This window comes from Hippoglossus hippoglossus, chromosome 18 (assembly GCF_009819705.1).
Source record: "Hippoglossus hippoglossus isolate fHipHip1 chromosome 18, fHipHip1.pri, whole genome shotgun sequence".
Taxonomy (NCBI): Eukaryota; Metazoa; Chordata; class Actinopteri; order Pleuronectiformes; family Pleuronectidae; genus Hippoglossus; species Hippoglossus hippoglossus.
Window position 1 is genome coordinate 14,541,087 of NC_047168.1, and position 24,353 is coordinate 14,565,439.

The following is a 24,353-nucleotide window of genomic DNA, read 5'->3' on the forward strand; positions in this document are numbered from 1 at the left end:
AGGGTCCGAGCACACGTTACATATTCATCTGGTATTTTATCGCAGACAGACGCAGGAGCAAAATGTGTGCACAGACACACACACACACACACACAGACACACACACACACACACACACACACACACACACAGACACACACACACACACACACACACTTGAACACGCACTCCCACATCCCGTTGTTTAGATTTTGGTACCACAGGGTCCCTGGTGACCGGGCAAGACTGAAGTCTGTGGTGCCAAGAACCGTGAAACACAATAGTCTGCCCCCCCATCACTGCTTCCCAAACTGAACAATAGACATTCTTGGCATTCCTCAAGACCTCTTCCTCACACGCACACACACACAGACACACACACACACACACACACACACACACACACACACACACACACACACACACCCGTACAACACTCTGGGTCTGATTAGAGCCCTGGATGTTAAGAATTTTCTTTGTGACGCAGTTTTCAGGATGACTTATCGACACTGTGGATATTTGTGTGTGTCTGTGTTTCAGCTCATGTGCTGCAGCACTAAATCAACACAACGATCACAGGCGGGGGGGCAGCGGCCGCCTGAGGGGCAGACATGGGAGTTTATGGGATTGCCACCTCATTAGGGTGGGGAAAGAAGTGAAGTTCGTAATCCTCGACGATTCTGAATTCTTTCCAATAATTACAAAAAAGTTTCCTCGCTATCGACGGCACAATGAAAGAGGGAATTCCGTCCCATGAGTTTAGTTGCTTGTAATTATGATACTTCAGATGTGGGGAACTTAGTTGAACCAGCTTGATCATCGATAAAGTCCAGAGGTGGAGGGGGGGGGGGGGGGGGGGGGGGGGGGGGGAGCAAAACTAGCATCTGAGCTCAGTGACAAACTTTCTTTACTGAGCTGTTCCCCTTCTTTTGATTTACTTATTTATTACTTATTTGCTAGTGAGCTGGTTCCAGCCCCTCAATAGTGATGATTCACAACTTTTTCATTTTCTTATATCAGCAAAGTAGTCGGCAGAATGATTGTTATTTGTGGCCCTGGTACTGTGTGTGTGTGTGTGTGTGTGTGTGTGTGTGTGTGTGTGTGTGTGTGTGTGCGTGTGTGAGTGTGAGTGTGTGTCTGTCCACTACGCGTGTGGTCTTCCACAGTTTATCTGTCTCCTCTGGCCTGGATTTTATTAACTGGCCCATTAAACAGCGACTCCCCCCCCCCACACACACACACAGTGGTCGTCTCGGACGTACACAAATTCCTAGAGGCCAGCTTGGACGCACACACACATGTTTGAAATGTGTGCGCATGTCATGGAACGGAAGAAGAGCCGGGACATTAGGCGTCATCACACTACATCAGTGGTGGTAAAAGAGAGAGAGAGAGAGAGAGACAGGCTTTTCCCTTTAAACCCTGTAACCTTGCTCGCCCCTCCTGTTTCGTGACTTTTGACTTTCACCTTTGCTGTGAAATAAATCTCTCACGGCTCCTTGATGTGGCTGCAAATCAACTTACTGCCTTTTATTTATAATCAAAGTCACTTTCTGTCAGTAGACGAACTTCAGCTAATCGTACAGTCCTGTTCAAAATGACCGCAATCAGCCAAGTATTGTAGTTTGATCTGGATTTCTCTGGTCATCGCTGTGTGAGTCTCGTGTTCCGTCAGTTAACAGCCGAGGAAGCGGCGTTAAAAGATGGAGGGCGACTGAATAAACTGTCGGACAGGAGGAGTTACAGCTGCACAAAAGATGAAATAACAGATTAAAAACTGCACCGTGGACGACCTCAGGCCACAGCGAAGTTATTTCAACAGCGCGAACACGATGTTCTCAGGCTGCAACGAAATCTTCACCATACTTGTTGAGGCAGCGCTTGTACTTGTATTACACCTTCTGTCATTTTATTTTGAAATCTGAAAGCCTCTTGTTAACCAGTCAGGAGTGAGGAGAAGCTCGGAGTGGAAAAACGTATCTGACGCCCATTGTCTCTGCCATTCAACTTTTAAATGACAGAGAGTATTTTACGAATGAAACTCTTCCACCTCGCTCTGACCGTCACGTCATGTTGATGTCCACACGTGTTTTATTCAGTGTTGTGCGTGTCTTTGTGCGTGTCTTTGTGCGTGTCTTTGTACATCCTGGCTGCAAACCAACGTCCCTGCAGGGACAATAAAGACACTTTGAACTTTGATCCCCCTGGCAACCAGGAAGAGATGAAGCACTGCTGCAGACACACAAAACAAAATCCGTACTCACGAGAACCAACTTCTCCTTCAGCCGTTTGCTTCGCACGAGGATGAACGACGATAAAAGTAAACCTGAAAACGTGTAAGTTGAATTTCTCTGTATTTTCTGATCTCCTGTCAGTAGCACAGAGTACAGTGATCAAAGCCGTAGTCCTTTGATAATGCCCCTGCAGCAGAAGTGTGTGTGCATGCGAACGCAGAGATGTACGTTTGATTCCCAATGCACCACAATCAAAACTCTGAATGGGAACAGGAAATGTTTGTTGGACGTGCTCATTGTCCTGAGGTTCTTCCAACGTCTGTGAGGAAATGGCGGCGATGGAAATAAATCAAATCAGAGCCTTTTGAACAGCGAGGCCTTGTGCTTCGCCGCTGGCAGACGAGAAGTTTAATAACTAGTCTCGGCTCATCAATATTTCTCAAGACGGCTCACATGCTTTTTTTTAGTGACGTTTGTTTCCTTCATTCCAGTCGTTGCTTGTCACTGATGCATCAGCTGATAGTGATTTATTCAAGTGAGCTTCGACTCACGCTGACACGTCCCAGTATCTCTGCTTCTTGCTGTGGTTTGCATTGACATCAGAAATGTTTTAATCCCGAATATTGTGACGGCATCATCCCCCAAAAATCCCTATTATCCAGGCTCTACCCGTAACTCAAGCATCAGTGTTGTGTTAACGTCGTCCGACACAACCAACGTAAATCCAGTTTAATCACATCTCCAAGTTGGAGGCGACGCGAAGGTTTTCATCTTAACTTTATTGCCGCGCGGGGCCGTGACCCTCCATCTGCGGTTAATGTGCTTGTTTTTAAAGAGCTCGGTTCACTCTGGTAAAGGTGTAACACTAACTGATGGATTTACAGTCGAGGCAAAGAGGTTAACGAGGATCCTGCTGTCGGTTCCTCCGGCGAAAGGCGTTGAGTTGCAGCTGAGATCTCACACGTTGATGTCGCCTCCATCACGCTGGATGAAGGTGATGCGATCGGGCAGAGACTGATGGAAACGCTTCTTAGAAAACAGTCAGATTAAACGTTCTCGACAGTTGGACGGAGTAAATAGCAGGAGTGCGCAGACACACACACACACAGACACACACACAGACACACACACACACGATCTAGTGGGTCGAGTGGTAACAAACAGTGCATTGTGCTGCAGAAGCTAAAGTGGACTTCACCCTTCCTGCCATCGACCTCTGGTATGAGCCTAGTCTCACTGTACTGATTACCTGGTATGTGTGTATGTGTGTGTGTCTGTCTGTGTGTGTGTGTGTGTGTGGTAGCAGTAGTCTACATGTCCAAATGTCTACGTGATGTGTGCGTCTAAGCAGTAAACGCGTGTCTTCAAGTGAGTGTGTCGTGTAGAAATCCACAATCAAGGGTGATGAGGGTCTGCAGTATAAACAGAGACACACACACACACACACACACACACACACACACACACACACACACACACACACACACACACACACACACACACGGACCCATAAAGCAAACAAATGCGTCCTAATTGCCTGCAAACACAAAGGGACTGAGGGGCGGGAGGAGCTGAGGTTGTTTAGGCTTTCGAGCAGTTAACCCTTTTCCCCCCGTGAAGGGAGAATGTGAGGAATCTGCTCGTGCATCACACACACACACACACACACACACACACACACACACACACACACACACACACACACACACACACACACACACACACAGTCTGCAGGAGATATAAGTCTGCAGGAAATCCTTTGAAGCCGGCCGAGACACTCGCTTGTTATTAGGCGTCTGCCGTTGTGCGGCTGGTTAAACTTCAACTAATGGCCGACGCTCACACCTCTGGATGTTCCCTCCACGAGGTTCAAGTCTGGTCCAAAAATAATAAGAGAAGGGCCACTTTGAAAAGTCTGAAAAGAATAATGTCACATGCACGAGTCGGTGCTGAATCAGTGTGGATTAGTTTTTACTATTGTTCAGGCTCATAGTTTATCGTTTTGATATTTAAAGGTTATGTCGGACTGTGTTGTTCATTTATATTCAGTTGGAAATGTGCACTTTGAGCCACAAGTTGCAGCATAACTCAGTTATTTATAACTTACAACTGGATATTAGTTGTTAAGAATAATTTAATATTTATTTTTTATTCTGTCGATCACCAATCGAATGCCACGCCCACCTTCCTGGTCTTGTTCTGTCTTTATGCTGCTTGTTGTCTTTCCCATGAGTTTTTGCACTTTGACCCCACGAGAACCAACTTTTCCTTCAGCCGTTAAACTTAAAAACTTGAAAGTTGAACCTGTCAGTATTGTCTGATATTCAATAAAGTAAGTGATGTATTCATTCATTGAAAACGAGGTCAAGAGCAGCAGCATCTTATCAGGAGCCCAGAGCACAATGGTCAAAGCCATAGTTCTTTGATAACGCCCCTGCAGCAGAAGTGTGTGTGTGTGTGTTAAAAGAAATATATCTCAGCGATAAGACGAGTGACAAGAGACGAGTTTCTCCTCCTCTCATTGTTTTTTTGGTGGATGATTATTCCACAGGCTCTGATCCTCTCCTGCAGACCTCCCATCCTCCCCGACGTTCCCGTTCTTTCACCACACTTTGTTTTTCTCGTCTCTCTGCCAGAGTGAAAAAGCCCCTGTGTCTGTCCAGCACTCTCTGCTTGCTTTGCTCTTTTTCGATTTCTTTTCTTTCTGCAAACACACCGACGCGCACACGCACACACGCACACACACACACACACACACACACACACACACACACACACACACACACACACAAGGAGGAAGTACCTCTGCATTTTTCCCTGTCGAACAATAACAGTGTGGAACCCTGGGTATTATTTTAGCAGCCGTCCACTACTTTATCTGCTCTCCACAATACTTCCTCTCTTACTGACTCACACATCCTGCCTGGGAGGGGGCGAGCGAGGCAGGGAAAGAATGAGATGAGGAGAGAGAGAGCGAGAGAGAGAGAGAGGGCCGGGGGAGAGAGCAATGCAGAGTGCAGGAGGGAGAAATAGCCATGTTTTGTCTTCCAGCGAGGGAGGAGGGGGAGAGGAAGAGGAGGGGATGTGAGGATCAGTCCCCTCCTGGTCAGAACCTGCCACACACTTCACACGGACATCGGCTCCGTGACTCGGACTCAACCCTCCGCCCAGTCGCGCACCTTGTGGACACGACCCGTCTCCCTCGCTTAGACCTCAACCGACGAGAGGCGGATTTAGGTGAAGTTTGTGTTGTCCGAGACGCGTCTGAACGCTTCCCTCAGTAGATTGTTAATCCTCGCACTTGAACTGCGGGTGTCAGGGATGCTGGGAGCTGCGCTGGGATCAGTGTGAGTGTGGATGCTTCTGCCCCGTTGAATCTGGTAGGTGTTGAAAGTCGTGCAGCTTTTTAAATACGGACAAATACTCAATTTATGAAACTTCTTTTGAGGAGAAATATGAAGTTAGCGTTGTTGTTGTCGTCGAGCTGCTCTTTTATTTTCCCGGGGACGGGGTTTGAACACATGATGCACTTTTTCACACTCGTATTTAAACCTCTTGTCATCGTGTCTTTAAATCGTCTCTTCTCTGGGCTGAGACCTTCCTCTCGTGTCAAAGTATTTCTACAACACATTCTGTCCTTATCTGAGAGACTGTGTTAGAGTCTAAATCTGTTTGTGCGACCGCCCGTCTGGCATCTTGTCCTGTACTGTATTGACACTACTGTGTGTGTGTGTGTGTGTGTGTGTGTGTGAGTGAATCAGATTATGCGCGTTGACCTTTGCGGCATCAGTCAGCTGTTGCAGTTTCTGACCGTTAACTGGGACATTCCAGCGGCTCCTTTTCATAGAGGCGCATTCAGAGCCGCAAAGACCAAGAATTCACAATTTCTCGGCCTTTGACAGCCGTCGACACTCATCGCCTCTTCTTCTTCTTCTTCTTCTTCTTCTTCTTCTTCTTCTTCTTCTTCTTCTCACCATTTGTCCCCTATTCTCCAGCTCCCATTACATATCTGGTCTCTGCCTTCGCTAAACACTTGATTTCCATGTCCTGCAAACCTGATTTGATTTCCTGGCTTGTCGTGGTTGCAGCAACACCACAGCGGCGGCGGATTAACTCGTTATCTCGTTTTTTTCCATTTCGAGCGCATGCTGTTGTTTCTCGTATGCCAGCGAATTATGCAAAAACTCAAATATGTTTCATGTGATTCCTTCTCTGAGTGGGTTGTTCTCAGCTGGGACAGGTAGCCAACTGGGTTACAGTGTGAGACACAGGAAGGGGGCCGTTAGTTGAGTTCTTACAAACGTGTGCAGGCGATAGCGGCGTCGGTCGCTGTGGCCTGTCGGAGGGTTTCAGTCCAGCTTCGGTTTGTTTCCTGTGTCCAGCGAATGAAAGGGACACAGACTTCATGGAGCCTCCGTGGATATCTCTCTCCGAACGCAGCCTCGACAAACACAGCGCTCCCCGAGGTTCTTTCCCACTGACTTAAGTCCCCAAGATAAATAACTGAGATTGTGTTGTTCTCTGACTTCACCGTCCAGATACACAACTGCTTCAAAACCTGACAGAGGAACAGGCGTCTTGTTGGTGTCGTATTAAACATCTTTGATATTAAGAAGGTCGACTTTAATTGCACACAACACACTCTGGATCTATAATAAATGATTATAACATTTTTATTATGGATCGTTTTTTAGTAATTTGAGAGGATGAGATTTAGTTATTGTCTGTATTGCATATATTTATATATTTAAATAAATATCTATATCACAGTGTTCGTTATTTGTCTTGTAAATGATATGAAAACGGACAGATTTTATCAGTTGGTAACTTAAAACCTCTGAGAACTTGTGACACGCACACGATGGACGCCCACCCCCCACCCCCCCCCTGCGTCGCTTCAAAGCCGCTGAGAAGTTTCCTGCATCACATTCTCAGTTTGCAAGACGACACATTTGTCATCATTCTTTCTGTAACTCACATTCCATCGACTGTAACTTCGGCGTCACATGGTTTGTTTTCGTTTTCACAGTCATCCATCTCCGATCGCTAAACTTGGAGTAAAAGAGGAGGTGGTAGGGAGCAGGAGGGGGGGGGGGGGGGTTGTGCAAATGTTTGTTATAGGTGCGATAATGGTATTTTGTCTGGTTGAGCTTGGATAGTTCCCACACATATTCATACACACACACACACACACACACAGGCTCCACATAAACTTTCTCAGGGGATAATTTAAGGACATTGTCAGCGGAGTCAAACAATCAGGGGGCTCAGATAGAAATCCCTCTTAAGGAGCCACAACCAGGAAGCAAGAGTGTTTGTTTTGGAAATGGTTCTCCTTCTCCTGCTTTATCATAAACAATAATACTCAGAAACGGTCCTTTCCTTTCCCTCGTGCTGCCAGAATCCACATTCCTCTCCCAAAACTGTACCTCCAAATGTTGTTGTCTGCAAAACCCGGAACCGTCTCCTTTTACGTCTCCGCGCGTTCGGTCTGAGAACCTTAAACGTCGTCGCTTTTTGAGGGGTCGTCGGGAATGAAACCCTGAATCGGAGTCTAGTTTCAAGTCAGTAGAGGCAATTATGAGGGTTAGTTAAGGGTCAAGTCAATCAAGACAAACGTTTTGAGTCTTCTCAAATCTATCAAGAGTCTGTGGATATAACTCCAAGTCGAGTTTCAAGTCCTTAAGGGTCCAGATCTAGTTACAAGTCCTTGTATCTCAACCGTGAAACGACCTTGAACATTTTCCCTTCGGAAGCTGTATTGGTAAAGTTGTTATTTGCGTAGATTCTCTGCACAAAGTTATTTTCATCGAGCAGCCGAATTCCCACCCGTCTAAAATATACGATTCCCAACATAGACGTCCATTCAGACTGTGAGAATCTATATGTGGTTGTTCTTTCTCTCGCTCTCTCCTGGTGTCTCGCTCTTTCCTCTCCTCTCCGTGTCTCACACTCTCACAGTCTGCAGGGGTTTGAGTAGAATCTGGCCAGCACATGGTGTCGGACGTCTGAATCAGGGAATCAGTGAATATCTTGGGATGCAGTGGAATGTCTGGCTGCGGATACGACCGGAGAGCTTACTGTACATGTTAGATGGGTTTTTAATGGAAGTCCAAACATCTCCTGTAGGAAGCTGTTTCCACAGGATCTGGGTTGGCGAGGTTCAGTCGCAGTGGGTCGCAGTTTTATGTTTGCCCCGACGTTCCAAAGCACTTACAACTGCGGTTGCAAATACGCAGGGATGTCATCTTAGCCAACCTGCCTGTGTAAATCAGCTAGTATAGACAGAAGTAATAATAATAATAATGCTTTGCACTGAGGTTAAAAGGCTCCTGGAGAAGAGGTTGCAAATCAGAAACGTTAAAAGATTACAACCTTCATTTAGCTGTAGCTGCTTTCAGATATGAATTGAAGTCCAGATATTTAATACATATTGGAATGTGTGAATTGGTTTGATCCACGGTGTCGTCGATCCTCACCCGAGTTTCTCCCTCTCGTCTCCGCAGGCGCAACGTTCCTCTCCTCAGGCCTCACTCCTGGCACCTGGCGAAGCTGTCGGAGCTGCCCCTCCCTCCCCCTCCCCCGGCTCCTCCACCTCCTCCACCTCCTCCACCTCCTCCTCCGACCTGCCTCCCCCCCGCCGACTCCCCTCCTCTCCCTCCGCCGCCGCCTCCGTCTGCCATGCAGCTCCACCCCGGCCCCTACACATTACCCTGGCACACAACTGACAACAGGTAAAAACCACATCTCTCAGATTGATAAACATGTGATTATTATGAAATGACTTACTTGATAACCTATATTACTTCTTCACTAATCTAGAGACTTGTTATTGGGGCTTTGAAATCAGCCAATGGGCTTCAGCCAGTGTTAAGCTTTAACCAGACAGGGAGTGAGTCATGTTGTGGTGAGGTCGGCTGTAACCGGCTGCCGGGGATTTTTGGTTCCTTAAAGTCAACAATCGCCAGGAAGCAGGTGACATCACCGTGTTCTTGTGTCAACTCTGCCCACGCAGGAAGCTTATTGGTCTATTTCTGGATTCTATATCCACATTCCAAAGTGAGTCAGATCGCCCCTGGTGACCTGACCTTCGTCCGTCCGTCCGTCTGTCTCTGGTCGGGGTTTTTCGGCTGCAGCGGTGAAATCGGTGTGTTCGATTTGACCGTGGTGGAACTGGAGACGCGTGACGTAGACGAAGGGGCCAGTCGTTGATTTGCTGTAATCACTTTATCAATAAAAGCTTTAAAAATGTGCAAAACAACTGCATCTAAACCTCCGAAAGGGTCGAATGATTGGAATGAATGGTTAAAATGTCTAGTTAGAGGACTTAACATCAGTTTTATCCCAAATACGTGGACTCCAGATGCATAAAGGTCTAAGTCGGCCAGATGATACTTTACGACTCAACCGTTCAGGGTAAAGTTTGATTGCTTTGACAAATGGTTCTGGCGACTTCCTGCTACTACTGAACTGATTTCCTTGGTGGAGGTTCTGGAGAATAACCCCTTCAACTCTGTGGAGCGGATTTAATTGAGGGTCTTTAACATTGTGAGATTGTATCAACGTTTTGGGGAATTTCTCAAGAAATTACACAGAAATCTTGATGAGAACATTCAGGCCTTGTTTTAGGGGTCTGATATCTGAGTGTGTACAATTTGGTTTGATTAATTGTTCAACAGTTTGGTTTGTAGAACGTGGGAAATAGTTTTTAAAAAAACACACACACCACAAGTTGTTTAAGTCCAAGACGACGTCCTAATATCAAATATTTACATATTTATCACCTGGAAATGTAAATATGTAACATTTCCAGGTGATATCTGACATTTTCTGCTTGAATGACTAATCCATCCAGTTCTTAATGTGACAATGTGTGTATTTATATTATTGTGATGCAGTCGGGACAAAGGCCTGGATTGTCCAGTCAGGCTGAGGTGGAGTATGATCTCACTGAGCGGAGCTGTAATCCTTCAGAGGGAAAGAGGAAGTCGCCGCTGTGTGTGTGTGTGTGTGTGTGTGTGTGTGTGTGTGTGTGTGTGTGTGTGTGTGTGTGTGTGTGTGTGTGTGTGTGTGTGTGTGTGTGTGTGTGTGTGTGTGTGTGTGTGTGTGTGTGTGTTGACTCACAATGCAAATAGACGTTATCCCTTTGTCAGCTTCGTAGTGCGTCAGCTGCTCAAACTGTTCTGCTCCCGATAACAATCAGTGATATAAGGCACCACTATTAGATTTAATAGTCCCACATGGATTACATAGCAGTGTGTGTGTGTTTGTGTTTGTGTGTGTGGGTCTCTTATTCCCACAGTTTCCCCTGCCTGATCTCAGCATAAACACACACGCACACACACCCACACACACACCATCTGATGAGGAGGCAGCTCCCCGGCATAACTTTGGACAATGGCATGTGACTCTGAGAACATGTGGACAAAGAGAGGAAGACATTCAATAAACTGTGTTTGTGTGAAGGGACGTTTTGTTCCGTCTGCATCTGCGTGTGTGTGTTAATTTCAACACTAAACAAGAGTGTGTGTTTTTGTGTAAACATCCAAACGGGTTATGAGAGTGTTAAAGTGTGTACTTGTGGATTAATCCCGGTCTGTGTGAACACGCTGGTTTACCCGCGTCCACCTCCTCGCGTGTTTCACGTCGCCGTCTGATTGGGCGGGAGTGGACTGTATCACTTCCTGTCCAGCTCCCGTCTCATTTCCCGTCTCCCTCCCGCTGTCACTCAGGTCAAATCTATACAGCAGCCGGCGCTTTCTCATTCACGGCTCACTTCCTCCAGAGGAGTTTCTCATGCAGATAAAAACACTTCTCTTCCCAGTGGAGCTCCTTTGTGTTTAAACGAGGATCAGTCGAGTCTTTAAGACCATTTGAAATCAGTGCTATAGACTCACAGTGATATTTAGATGGGTTTTCCTGCCACTCTGTCATTTCCATTAATTTCTGTACAGTAAGAAAAGTTGAGTGTGTCATCACAGGGAACGAGTATTTTGGGAATGATTTATTCCCATTTAGATGATTTTCTTTATTAATCCATTCATATTAGCACCAGGAGATATCAGGCACTCTAATGGTTTTCATCAAGATCCTTGAATTATTCTATGGGAAAGTAAAACTAAATCCTGGATACGCACCAAATATTTAATGGATTCTTTCTTGGTTCAAGTCCCGTCCTCCAGGTCGCATCCCACCAACGTGCATGTGTAAAAGCATTGGTTTGAGTCTGAGGGGATTCATTGGATTTTACAGTATTTATAAACTCTAATGGTAAGAGCATGAACCTACCGCGACCACTGAAACCTTTACCCCCCCCCCCCAGCTGTCAGATCCCTTCATGGATTGTAAACCATAAATGCCACAGAAATAGCCCGGAGATAAGTCTGTTTCCCATACTGCTCTGAGATCAGAGCTTCAGACGCTCCTCAGCTTTCTCTCCTTGGCAACTTTCCCTCTTGTTTGAATAAGACAGCAGAGAAATAATAAAGGGTGAAATGTCTGCATATTTTCATTCAGCCCTTTTATGAGTTGGACTCGAACCAAGCACCAGAACAGAAGGTGACCCAACATCAGCCAGTTTGTGTAAATGTATTTTTATATCCCCTTTCTCTCAAGTTTAACTTTTTACTGCCAGTTCTTTTTCTTTTGTGGTTCTCCAAGAAGTTTGCATTGTTGGGAAATTCTCTTCTTCTTCTCTCGTTTCTCTTTTGTGTGTAATTCTTGGACGTTTTATTGTTAGAAAGTTGGAGGAAGAAGCGAACAGAAATAGGAAGATTGGAGGTCGGAGTCCAGCAGAGGTCAGCGCTCAGATTCATGGGCCTGTTGAGCAATCACAACATTTGATATATGGGACATTTATTACATGTCTGTCCATCCGAAGAAGAGGGAGGAAGCAGCCATCTTCTGTTGCTCTTATCCTTCATTCTTCCCCCCTTAAATAGTTTTCCCTGATCCGAGTCAAGGTCAAAGTTGTCGTAGACAGTGACGCACAGATTGTAAAGACTTATGGGCATTGGTTATAAAGATTAAACTCACTCGACTTCACTTGAGAATCACTGTAGTTCCTGTTACTTGTTATTAGTGAGAAAACACACAAGCGGGCTCGTCTGTAAACATCCACGTCACTTTCAATCAGTGGCCTTCGACTCTCGGGCAGTTTTGTAATAAATCCACGTTTGACGTAAAGGAGCCGGGACGGGACGAATCCGAAAGAGGCAGGAGAACGAGGACGAGAGGAATCAAGGGATGACTTAGAGAGTTCCACTCCGGGCAGTGGGAGTTGATGAGGAGGAAATCCCTGTGCGCCTAAAGAGGCGTCCTCCGAGGGTCTTTAAAAACACATGGGGCTGCCGTGGATCTTCAGCTTACGACTGATAGGAAACAGATTCACTCGGCGGTGCAGTTCAAACACTTTGTTCCAGGAGAATAAACTGTGTGTGTCTTGGGGGAGAGGCGCAGCTTGTGCATCTGAAAATTAAAGATGACTTATTGTATGTAGTTTATTAAAGAGTTGGCCATTATGTCAATCGAGGAGTAACATTATACTGATTAGAAGGAAACCGCATGAATTTCTCCGAGGGGGCATTCGAAGTTTCTTTGTGTTCGATGAAACAGGATATTTTCTTTGTTACGTTCTTTCTACTCTGTTGTTCTTTTCCCAATAATTAATATACAATACAAATTATATAATAACATAACTGCTCATTCCAAGTTCCCAGAGATGGAGGTGAAGTCATTTTTTCGTTGATGTCTGATCTTGAAAAGCTTGACGTTGATCTTCTGCGTCTCCTCTCTCTGCAGTGACTTGTCCATGCAGTGGGGTCAGCTGTCCAGACCTTACTCCTCCACCGACAGAAGCAGTTCCCTGGGCTCCATGGAGAGCCTGGACACGCCGACGCCCACCGCACAGCCGTACTCCGACTCCCACAACTCCCCCGTGGACCCGACCCTCTTCAACAACAAGAGAGACTCTGCCTACAGCTCCTTCTCTGCCAGCTCGAACACATCCGACTACGCAGCTGTGCCGCTGAAGCCCGGCGAAACCTGCTCCATGGATAACCTCCTCCAGAGCCTGGGGCCAGCGTGTGGAGACTACCCTGCTGGTGATGCCTCAACCCTGGGGAGGTCGTCCACCGAGGCCCCGGACGAGGCACAGCTGGTTGCACACAAATCCAGGTCACTCACCAGGCCGAGACGGAGGCCTGTGGAGGTGAGGGCGAGGCCTTCATCCTGCTGTTATGAGGTGGAGAGGAGGGGAGGGAACTTTGAGACTGTGAGAAATGGAGAAGGAGGCGCCGAGGAGAGGAAGACGAGTCCTCCTCAGCCTCCAACCAGGAAGGACAGTTTCAGAGCAACAAGGAGTCACAGTAATGCTGCCAACAAGCGCTGTGCCTCTGCTCCCATTGAAGCGTCCAGTCTGACCTCTTACTTTGAGGAAAACCAGTCATCCCTGAATGTTGAGTCAGGGATTCACAACGGCTTCGTCTCGGCCCCAGAAGAAAGTGACAAAACTGGACATTTCAGAGAGGAAAGCTCAGACTCGCACTACACGCAGAGACAGACTAGAGACGTGACACACACCAGATGTGACACTAGTGCTAACAAAGACTATAGTTTAGACGCCACCTCAGATCACCTTTCTGACCAGGTGACGACCTCCCCGGTCCCCGTCCCCGTCCCCTCGTCTCCTCCTGGCTCCTCACCTGCGCAATCCTCCACGGAGGTTGAAGAGCAGTCGGACACCAAGCTCTCCCCTACGGGGCTACACCGGCACAGCGCCCCAGAGAAGCTCCTCGCCACACAACTCCAGTTGCTGCAGTTTAACAGTGACGGCTCGTCATCGGAGCCCTACAGTCCGTCACACCCTCCTGATCAGCTCCTGTGTAGCAGCCAGTGGTCCCAGTCCTCCCACCAACCTGCAAGGGAGGAGCAGGACGCCGCTCATGACCCCCTCCACGCCCCGTCAACCAAATGGGACGGCAGCCGCTGTTCCACCCCAGGATCTGTGTTCTTGGAAGGGGATGGTGATGTGTCGTGTGACAGACTCGATGGGATGTGTGTAAATGGCGGGCCCCCCTCCTCAGATCAGCATCATCACCCCTGGGGCCGCTCGGTGAGCGTACCAGTGGACCCCAGTGGAACCCAGGGAAAACTGAGCTCTGACCATATACTTGAAAGTGACTTTGAGCCTCTCAGTGCTGCTGCCAGTATGGACACTTTACTGGAGGAGCAGAGAGCGGTGGACAGAGGAATAAGTGAAGGAAAGAAGGAGGAGAACATAGAAGGAGAGGCAACGATGAAGAAGCTAACCCCGTCGAGGAACCATCGACGGAACCGCCGTCGCAACGAGCGATTTGCTACCAACCTCCGCAACGAGATCCAGAGGAAAAAGGCCTCGCTGCAGAGGAGCCGTGGCCCGGGGGGGTTGCTCTGTAGTGGGGAGACTGTCCCGGAGGAGGAGGGTCCTGACCTCCATGACGAACAGGAAGAGAGGAGCTCCAAAGTTGCATTTGCTTCACCTGTGATGCACGAAGACATCAGGACAACAGCAGCAGCTGAGAAACCAAACACTTCAAATGAATCAACCCATGACGCCTTGAAAACTCAGCCTCCATCAACAACCTGCACTCAGAGCAACAACACGTCCAGGTCTGTGCAGGTTCTGGACCCAGTCCTGCCCAGTTTTGGTGTCGGCATTCGAGTTGTGGAAGAACCAGCTCCTGCCGGGAAAGCCCGCCGCTGGCGTTGGACCCCTGAGCATAAACTCCAACCAGAACCAGAACTAGAGCAGGACCGACGGTGTAGGGTCCCGGATGAGAGGGTATTAGGGGTCACAGGATCACGACATGGGGTTTGTACCTATACTTCCTCCTCCTCCTCCTCCACCTCCTCCCATAGCCGCACCTCTTCATGTTCTCGGATGGAGGAGACCGATATCCTTCCATTTGCAGATAGAATGAAGTTTTTCGAGGAGACGAGCAAGAGCATATCTGGGTCGAATGTTCCAAGCCTGTCGAGTCGTCGGCAGAAGAAACCCACGAACTACCCTGAGCACCAGGGAGGGGAGCTCAGTCTGCACCCAACCCAGAGGAGATACTCCTACCAGGGGGCACTTCCACAGGAAAGCTCCCTGCTTTCAAACACTATGGAGAGCAGGAGGCAGTCGGTGAGCACCAGCAGGGAGAGGCAGAGAGAGAAGGAGATGGACCAGGCGAGGGAGAGGGAGGAGAGGGCAAGGGAACGAGAGAGGGAGGAGAGGGCAAGGGAACGAGAGAGGGAGGAGAGGTTGAGAGAAAGGGAGCGGCAGCAGGAGAAGGAAAGACAAGAGAGGGAGCTGGAAATGGAGAGAGCGCGGCTGAGGGGGATGCAGCGGGAGAGGGATCGAGACGAGAGGATGAGACAGTGGGAAAGGGAAAGAGAGAGGGAGCTAGAGCTGGAGAGAGAGAAAGAGATGGAGAGACTCCAGAAAGAAAGAGAGGAAGAGCTCCAGAGAGAAAGAGAGGAAGAGCTCCAGAGAGAAAGAGAGAGGGAGGAAGTTGCTCAGCTCAGCTCGCGTCAGGAGTTTCGTGGCAAAGAAAATCACCAAGACTTCCAACACAACTTCCAGCTCCAGCCTCGTGCGTTCTCCCAGAGCCAGAATCCAGCCCCGCGATCGGCCTTTCATCCCGTCTGCACCCCCCCACAGTCCTTTGAGAACCAGCAGCCTCTGCAGCAGGGACACACGTCAAGGAGCTACACACCTACAGAGGTAAGACCAATGCATCACTACACTCAGCACGAGGCTGTTAGTTAGGAACTGGATTTATTGGTAAAAACACGGTGAAGTTGGTGCTATTAAAAACCTGCCACATTTATTCCTACTTGGCAAACATACACTTCCTTTCAGTTATTTAATACATTCTTAGATTTCTAACTCCAGCACTAAAGTCAGGCCTGCTCAGCTCAGTCGCTGCACCTCTCACAGTGGAAGATAAACTTTGCAGCTCTGTGAAATGAAACTGTGGCTGTGGAGGCAGAAACGACCTCTGGAGAGAGGAGGAGGAGGAGGAGGAGGAAGGAGGAGCCGAACTGGGATGCTGGAGCCGAGCGGCGTCTCGGTCCAAGTCTTCTGTGGTTGGACGGTTGGTTTGTAGTGGAACCTCACGTCCTGCATGTGGTTCAAGTCTGAAATTCCCGATGAAAACTCAGCGGATCATTGAAATAGTTTCAGGGAACTTCGGGGGGGGGAATTGGGCAACAGCGGCGCACACTTGTGTAAGCGATAATAGCAGCGTTGGGTTTCATCTCTGCCACAAATTGATTCAAAAGGCTCCGCGGGGGGGGGGGGTGGGGGTGGGGGGTGGGGTGGTGGGGGGGGGGGGGGGGGGGGGGGGGGGCAGCCTCTGGTCTGAACTCCTGTGAACTTCCACCGATCAGTGAGCTGATGGTTTAACGCTGAGCGAAGCCAAGCTGACATTTGTCTTGGACTAAGTCTGTCTTCAGATCAGCAGATATTTCATCCAAGCTGACACCGTGTTGCTGTTTTCTCTGTGTCAAAGCCTCGGGGGGGGGGGGGGGGGGACCTCAAAGCTCAGCTTCCTCCACATAGAGCTGCGTTTCAAATGAAGGGTTGTAAAGTTGATGCCGCCGCGATAACCTCCGAGCGTGGAATTTCTTTTTGGTATCTGCCGCTGTAACAAGAACAGATGTGCTGGATGGACGACAAGGCTGAGATAAGACAGAGACACACACACACACCAGGGAAACACACACACACACACACACACACACACACACACACACACACACACACACACACACACACACAGGTCAAGGTGCAGAACTAAAATGTCTGAGTTCAGCACCATCTCGAGGACAAAGGTTCGGCAGGATTAGAACCACAATGGAGGCAGATGCCAATCGGGAGTAAAGAAATTCTAAAACAATGATTCCTTAGATGTCGTTATGAACTCTTGTGACAAATAAATGTAATTGAGGCTTGATATGCTGCAGTTTATACATAAAGTAACTATAAATAAAAAGAAAACACAAATACAAACAAATATATTTAATACTTATCGACAGACGATACATTTTTGGTGAAATTCGAAGCATTTAAGCTTCTCAAAGAAAAAGCAAAGGTTGAACTACAGAAGGATAAAGACTTCCAGGAAATGCCCAAAAAATTATAATGGAGCGCTGGACTCTAAATCCAGCCTCATCCCCACTGACCGCAGGCCGGAGGAACACACCCACTTCCCTCTGCTGACCAGCACTTTGCTGCAGATTGAAGCCTTCCCTCATTTCTTTGGTGTTAATAAGCTGCTTTAAATCTCCTCCACAGACGCATCCTGCCCGAAAACAGGACACGACCACGCTCAACAGGAAGTACAGCCTGACCGAGAGGTGAGACGCTTCCTCCGACAGACACACGTTCATGTCAGGGGTCGTTTCTTTGACTTTCCAAAAGTCCGAGGTTAAGTCAGACCTGACGTGGCAACGCACACTTTCTCCATCTCTATCTGATTGTGTCTAAGTGAGTCTCCGGGGACGTTAGGTGGGGTCGGCCCATTGTGCACCGCCGGCCAGGAAACCCCACTCAGTCGCGCTCGGCTGGGACTCGACTGTAATGAGCTCTAAGTGTGCAGAGCAATCATCCGTGCTTCAGAATGTGACCATGATAATATGGGGTGGGATGAGGATTCCTGTATGTAGCATGAAGGGGGGGGGGGGGGGGGAAGAGAAACACACTAAAATTTCAATTTCACTTTCTGTGTCCCATAAAATCCCACCACACATTCATCAAGAGCCTATGTAGGCGGGGTCTAAAACTGTTGAATGATTCCTTTAATGCTATATGAAAATGCTCTTTTATTCTGTATTTGCTTGTATATATATATTTGTCTCTGTGCTTCCTCCACCTCACAGGGACTACCCCGGCTGGAGGCGAGAGTCCAGACCCCCGGAGAGCGTCCCTCAGCCCCAGCACCACCACGGTCGATGTGGCCCCAGAGACGTGGACAGCAGCAACGGATGTTCATTCCCTCCCCCGCCGGCTCCCCTCGGGCTGCGAGGACGAGCCATGTCCGAGAACGACCTCCGCTTTGACAGCAATCACCGCTGGTCGCCGTCGAGTTGTGTGGCGACCAGTCAGACGCTGAGCGAGGTGGAGGAAGGAGCGGGGGGAGAAGCAGCGAGCACAGTCAGGCAGAACAGGAAGAAGACGCCGCCTCCGCCGAGACCGCCGCCGCCGAAGTGGGAGCAGTTCCACCGGAGGCGTGCATCTCACCACAGCCTCTTCTCCTCCACCGCTCCTCACTCCATCCCTCCCTCCATCAACACAGCAGAGGGACACTATGCGTCTCCCTCCTCCTCGTACCTCCCTCCTCCGGAGACGTCCAGGCAGAGGTCCTACAGTCTCCCCCCCGAGAGGAAGGAGGTGACGGAGGTCTGTCCCCGCTGCAACTGCAACCAAACGCAAACCCAGGAACACACCTTTCCCCACGCCCCGTCCAATCAGCATCGGGCTCAGTTTCAGGACCGGTCCTTCACCATCACTCCGCCCAGTCCCATGTTCTCCAGACGGGCGTTCAGGCCGGTGGCCCCGCCCCAGAGAGAGAGGGAGGGACACCTGCAGAGCTCGTACGGGGAGGAGGTGGAGGAGGAGGAGGAGGAAGAGGAGGAGGAAGTCGTATCGTCTTTACCTTCACCACCGACAGACACAAGCAGGTGAGATGGGAGGAAAATTCATTTATTACAATTAATCTGGCAAGTCTGTTTCATTTACTTTAAAGTTTTATTATTTAACATATTTGGTTCCTCTGTGTCTCTGCAGGTCGTCTGAGGTTCACGACCACGAGAGGACGACAGCGAAACAGCAGCACAACGTGAGACCAGGAGCCGAGTGGGAGCGACCCCCTTCTCCCAGAGTTCACAGTGAATCCGCTCGTCCTCCTGGTGTAGAAAACGGAGTTTCTCCTCCTGAATCCTACTTTTCCATCGACTACGAGCGGCAGCAGCAGCTCCGTGTGAACAGAGGCTTCCAGGCTGAGGAGCAGCCGAAGATCCCAGAGCCAGGAACCGAGTCAGAGACGACCCTCAGCCCGAGTCCTGCGCACAGCCTGGAGGCCGACCTGGACGTCCCCATGGAAACGGACATCGATGACTTCCAGGAGGAGGAGCTTCCAGGAGAGTTGGAACCAATCACCAGCGAGCTCCCGTGCTTCGCGCTGCCAGTGACGGTCCTGGAGACGGACATCGACACGTTTCCGGATTCTGAGGCCTCGCCGTCGGGCAGGACGAGGGTGGAGAGCAGCTCCGTGGAGGAGGAGCTGGAGACCAGTGAGGGCAGCAGAGAGAGGCTGAGCCTGGAGGAGCTGTTCCCCCAAAACAGTGAGGGCGAGTCGGGCACGGAGAGCTGGAGGGGAGCCTACCAGAGCCCGGAGCACAACACCGACAGCTTGGACAGGTAAAGAGAGGAGGAGGCAGCCGAGGGTTTCACTCTTGTTTATGTTCTCTTATAATCAGCGTGTTTCACGAAGCTGTGTCTGTTTCCTCACTTTGCATCTCGAGTTTCATCTGCGTGAATAAAGTGAACTCTCCTCTCTCTCTCCCTCAGGCGCTCCGGGGCGAGCTCCAGCTGTTCGTCCTATTACAGCACGTCGGCCGCCAAAGCTCAGCTCCTGTCGCAGATGAAGGACTTCACCGACCACAGGGACAGAGACGAGGACGACGAGCTGACGTACAAGGTAGCGCGGGCATCGCTGCCGACACGATGAAGATGTGGTCGTTGACAGACGCGCTGCCTGCTTGTTTCATTGTGTGGTGTCATAACAGCTCTCTTCTCTGTGTGTGGAGCAGAAGCAGCTGATGGAGAGTCTGCGTAAGAAGCTGGGGGTGCTGAGAGAAGCTCAGAGGGGTCTGCAGGACGACATCAGGGCCAACACTCAGCTGGGAGACGAGGTGGGGGGGCGCCTCCTTCACTTGGTTATTCACACTCATCTTCAGCCTCCTCCTGGACCTCGCTCACCTCCGGCTCTCGTCTCTGTCCTCAGGTGGAGAACATGGTGGTGTCGGTGTGTAAGCCCAACGAGGTGGACAAGTTCCGCATGTTCATCGGCGACCTGGACAAGGTGGTGAGTCTGCTGCTGTCGCTGTCCGGGAGGCTGCTGCGGGTGGAGACCACGCTGGACACGCTGGACCCGGAGACGGAGCAAAACGACCGGGTGAGGAGGAAGGAAGGGAGGCGAGAAGGGGACAGGGGACAGGGGACAGGGGACAGAGGACAGAGGGATTGTGAGGCGGAGGAGGGATGAGCTGTAGTTAAATACATCTTATGAAAGCAGGAGGAAGGAGCCTGTTTACATCAGAAACATGTCAGAGATACACGATAAGACATGTGACTGAATGAAAAAGGGGGATTTAAAGTTAATCATAGAGAGATGAAGATTTGCAGTTGCCAGATGAAATAGGACGGAAATCTTTAAGTATTTAAGTTAAGGTTAAGTTCCACTTTATCTGCTTCATGACATCGGTAACTTAAGGAATTTAAAGTTAAGGATCATTAAAAGCTAAAGAAGAAGAAGAAGAGTCGACAAAGTTTGAACACATCCACTCACTCTCCTCCCTGCCCTCTAGTTCCCTCTGCTGGAGAAGAAGCGTCAGCTCATGCGGCAGCTGTCAGAGGCCCAGGACCTGAAGGACCATGTGGACCGCAGAGAACAGGCCGTGAGCCGGGTGCTGGCCCGCTGCCTGTTGCCCGACCAGCACAGAGACTACAGGTACCTCACAGCACCACAAAACTATTTGTCCTACGTTCATTTGAGTCGATAGAACATCATTTTATTTTGATTTATTGTGTCCAATCTTTGAAATCTGTGTTGATGAGGTATCTGTCTCTGTGTTTCTCTCCGTAGTCACTTTGTGAAGATGAAGGCTGCTCTGCTGGTGGAGCAGAGGCAGCTGGAGGATAAGATCCGGCTGGGAGAGGAGCAGCTGAGGGGGCTGAGGGAGAGTCTGGGACTGGGACTGGGACTGGGACTCGGGATGGGACTGGGAATGTCGATGGGATACGGACATTACTGAAGAAAGAAGGATCTGAAGATGCTTAACTCCGAATCGGTTTGAAGACGATGGAGGAAAGAGCTCGAGACAGAGTCGAGTTTATGATCAAAACAACGTTCAGTTTAAATGTGTTCATTTGGTTTATCGCTGAGATCTGAGATGAGAAGATTGATCTCATATCTCTCTGTTCGATTTGAAGCTACAGCTAATTAGCTTAGCATAAGGCATGGAAACCATATGCTAGCCTGGCTCAGTCCAACCCAAGGACTGGATTTGAAGATGGACGAGAGGACGGCTGCCGACATCGAACAACAGAAACACACCACAGCTCGTCTCTGTGATCTGAGATCAGAGGAGGTCGACACCACGTGAAGAACCTTGTTTTCCTCTCGTTCGGAGACTGGAACCGTTTCATCCTGAGGTTCTCTGAGCCTGAAGCACGTACTGTAACACTCCTCCACTCTCAACCGATCACACTACGTTGCCAAAGACATTTCCACTTGGTGCTGCTTATTGTTTCTTTCTTTTCTTGTGTATTTAAGTCTCAGAGAAACTTGGTGCTTCGTGCTAAGAAACGACAAAACTCTGGAAAATGTCCGGACTCCCTTTTCCCGAACATTTTCCAGATTCATGTCTGAAATCGTTAACGACACTAAAGTCCCGATGGTGACGTCCAGTTTGCAGCTTCATTAACCGTCACTGGGACGTTAGCTAAACGTAGAAACACGTAAACCGTATAATCCGGCATCGCATCACTTCGCATTCTTCGTAACGTCCGCGGCTGTAACTTGTTTCACTTTGTGGAGTTTGAGACTCCACCGACTGTTGTTCTGTACAGAAGACACTTGTGTTTATATTGTATACCGTGTGTATATAATGATTTGATTTGTTTTTTATGACTGGAATTGTTTGTAAAAGAAATGAGAAGATCGGAGAGTAAAGGAAGTTTCCTGTGTTTAGATCAGATTGAATCCTGAGGTTGCAGTTTTTCTTTTGTTTGATTTCTTTGCCGAGTTAGAAAAGAGGGTTGATCTCATTCTCACGTCTGTTCAGTAAATACACAGCTTCATCCAGCTGCCAGTTAGCCTAGCTTAGCATAAAGAGTGGAAACCAGGGGAAACAGCTAGCGTGGCTCAGTGTAAAGGACAGAATCTGAAGACCACCTCCTCCAAAGCTAAACAATTAAAGTTTTGATGTTTTTAAGTTTTCAAAGTTTAAATTCAAAATGTTCAAAACCCTCAAAGTCAGAATTTCACCACAGACGCAGTTTCCCCTCGTGGTCGTTGTGATGTGTGTTGCCCCCCCCCCCCCCCCCCGATCCTGAACCTTTTCTCTTTGCTCTGAATAAATCAGCTCTGAAAACACACACAGACAAAAAAACACCTTCATCAGCGTCACTGGTTAAATGTTGTGTTCAGAAGTTTAACTCTTGTTTATTCCCTCGGTTTCTTCCTGCTGTTCTCAAACCAAACAAAGACGCAGATTCCCCACCTCCTTCATTTCTCTTGTTTTGTACATATCACGTGTTCCTGTATCGTAACAGCAGCTGTTTTATAAACCGACTGGAAAACGAGCGGGAAAAAGACGTCACTTTTTTTTTTTTTGTAACTGCAAAAAGAAGAAAAAAAAAGTACCATAAATAATAATAATAGTATTTTATCTTCCTGTCTCCTGTGGTGATTTGTGGTGATTTGTGGTGAACGGGGGGGGAGGGGGTGTGGTGGGACGGCTGAGTAAATAGGTCCGGGGGCTAAATGGAGGCTGACGGATGATGGTGGAGGCCTGAGAGTCGTTCAGCAGCTCGACGGGAGCTGGAGGTTTGTGGTGGAGGAGCTCATTTAAAGGGAGTTGATGCCTCCGTCGTTAATACTGATGATGGAGTGTGTGTGTGGAGCGTAGAGTGGGGGGGGGCTTTAAAACATACTGATGGTGTCGTGGTGATGGGAACGAGCCACAGGAGGCCGGAGACGTCTGAGGCCTCGGAGCAATAATTAGAAAATATAAAACAACAGTGGATTGATGTTCGTCCAGGGTTAGGGTTAGAACAGTGGGACGTCCACTAACCAGAGAGTCAGTGGTTCGATCCCCAGCTCCTCCAGTTCTCAAACCAAAGTGTAATAGGCCCTGAAGCCCAAACTTTTACAATGTCTGCAATTTGAAATAATAAAAATTCATTGTGAGTTTAATGACAGGAGAAAATAATTCAAAATTACAGAACAGAGGAGCTGGCAAAAGAAAGATGGAGGAGAAGAGACGGGGGTGTACATGATGGAGGGATGAGATGGAAAGAGAGTTTCTTTAAAGGAGGGGAAAGGAAGTGAAGAGAAACAGAACCAGTCAACACCATGGGAGGCAGGATGGAGGGATGTTTATGTTGCAGAGAGGAGGAGAAGAGGAGGAGGAGAAGAAGATTCATCCTTTCATTCCTCCATCCTCCATTCAGCCTGATGAGTGGGCCTCATTCACTTCCACTTGTGGCCACAGGGTGTCGACATTTAGCTGTTTTCATACCACAACACACAATGATGCAACATGTTTGGCTTCAAGACAATAAAGTAAAATAAGCAGAACACAAACAGGAAGATTTAAATGTAATAATTATGAATAAATAACACAGTTGAGTTATAAATAACAACACAATGATTAATAAAATCAATTATTTAACATTAATACACAACATCAAGTAATAAATAACATGAATAATAACACCTTCCATTAATAACTAATATCTATTAATAAATATAATTAATAAACATAATAAATAACATTGACTCTGCAGTCAACGGACAGAACGCTGATAACAGATTCATCGAACTGCTCCACTGACCCAGTTGACGAAGCGACAGCTCTGGGTTCGACTTGTTTTCCTGGTCTGCAGACGCGCTCGTCAAGTCAGCTGAGATCGGGCAGCTAAACCGGAAATGGAGCGACTGGGGCTTTCAAACTAAAACGACACGATTTGCTGTATACACGAGATAAATGGAGGAAAAAATGTAATCTAATTAAAAACAAAACATCAGTGATTCAATTAAAGACGAGAATTGTTTTTTATGATTCATTTCAAATGGTGAAATCTGTCTTTTAACGCGACTCTGCCTC

The 24,353-nt window shown here is 48.4% G+C and overlaps 1 protein-coding gene across 5 annotated transcripts in view; it reads left to right on the forward strand.

The window, feature by feature from the left end:
- Positions 1-22,195, forward strand: part of shroom4 (shroom family member 4) — a 47,556-nt gene extending 25,361 nt beyond the window's left edge. Inside the window, exons 3-14 of one of the 5 annotated variants that reach the window (XM_034568987.1) lie at positions 8,720-8,947; positions 13,014-15,960; positions 17,536-17,597; positions 18,120-18,920; positions 19,027-19,060; positions 19,100-19,129; positions 19,160-19,659; positions 19,810-19,939; positions 20,052-20,153; positions 20,246-20,416; positions 20,829-20,971; positions 21,107-22,195. In XM_034568987.1, the coding sequence (XP_034424878.1) occupies positions 8,720-8,947; positions 13,014-15,960; positions 17,536-17,597; positions 18,120-18,920; positions 19,027-19,060; positions 19,100-19,129; positions 19,160-19,659; positions 19,810-19,939; positions 20,052-20,153; positions 20,246-20,416; positions 20,829-20,971; positions 21,107-21,275 (5,317 nt within the window). In that variant the 3' untranslated portion in view covers positions 21,276-22,195. Of the gene's footprint in view, positions 1-5,262; positions 5,594-8,719; positions 8,948-13,013; positions 15,961-17,535; positions 17,598-18,119; positions 18,921-19,026; positions 19,660-19,809; positions 19,940-20,051; positions 20,154-20,245; positions 20,417-20,828; positions 20,972-21,106 lie in introns of those variants that run through there. The other 4 variants (XM_034568988.1, XM_034568990.1, XM_034568986.1 and 1 more) reach the window with 4 other exon arrangements.
- The last annotated feature ends 2,158 nt before the right edge of the window (positions 22,196-24,353 follow it).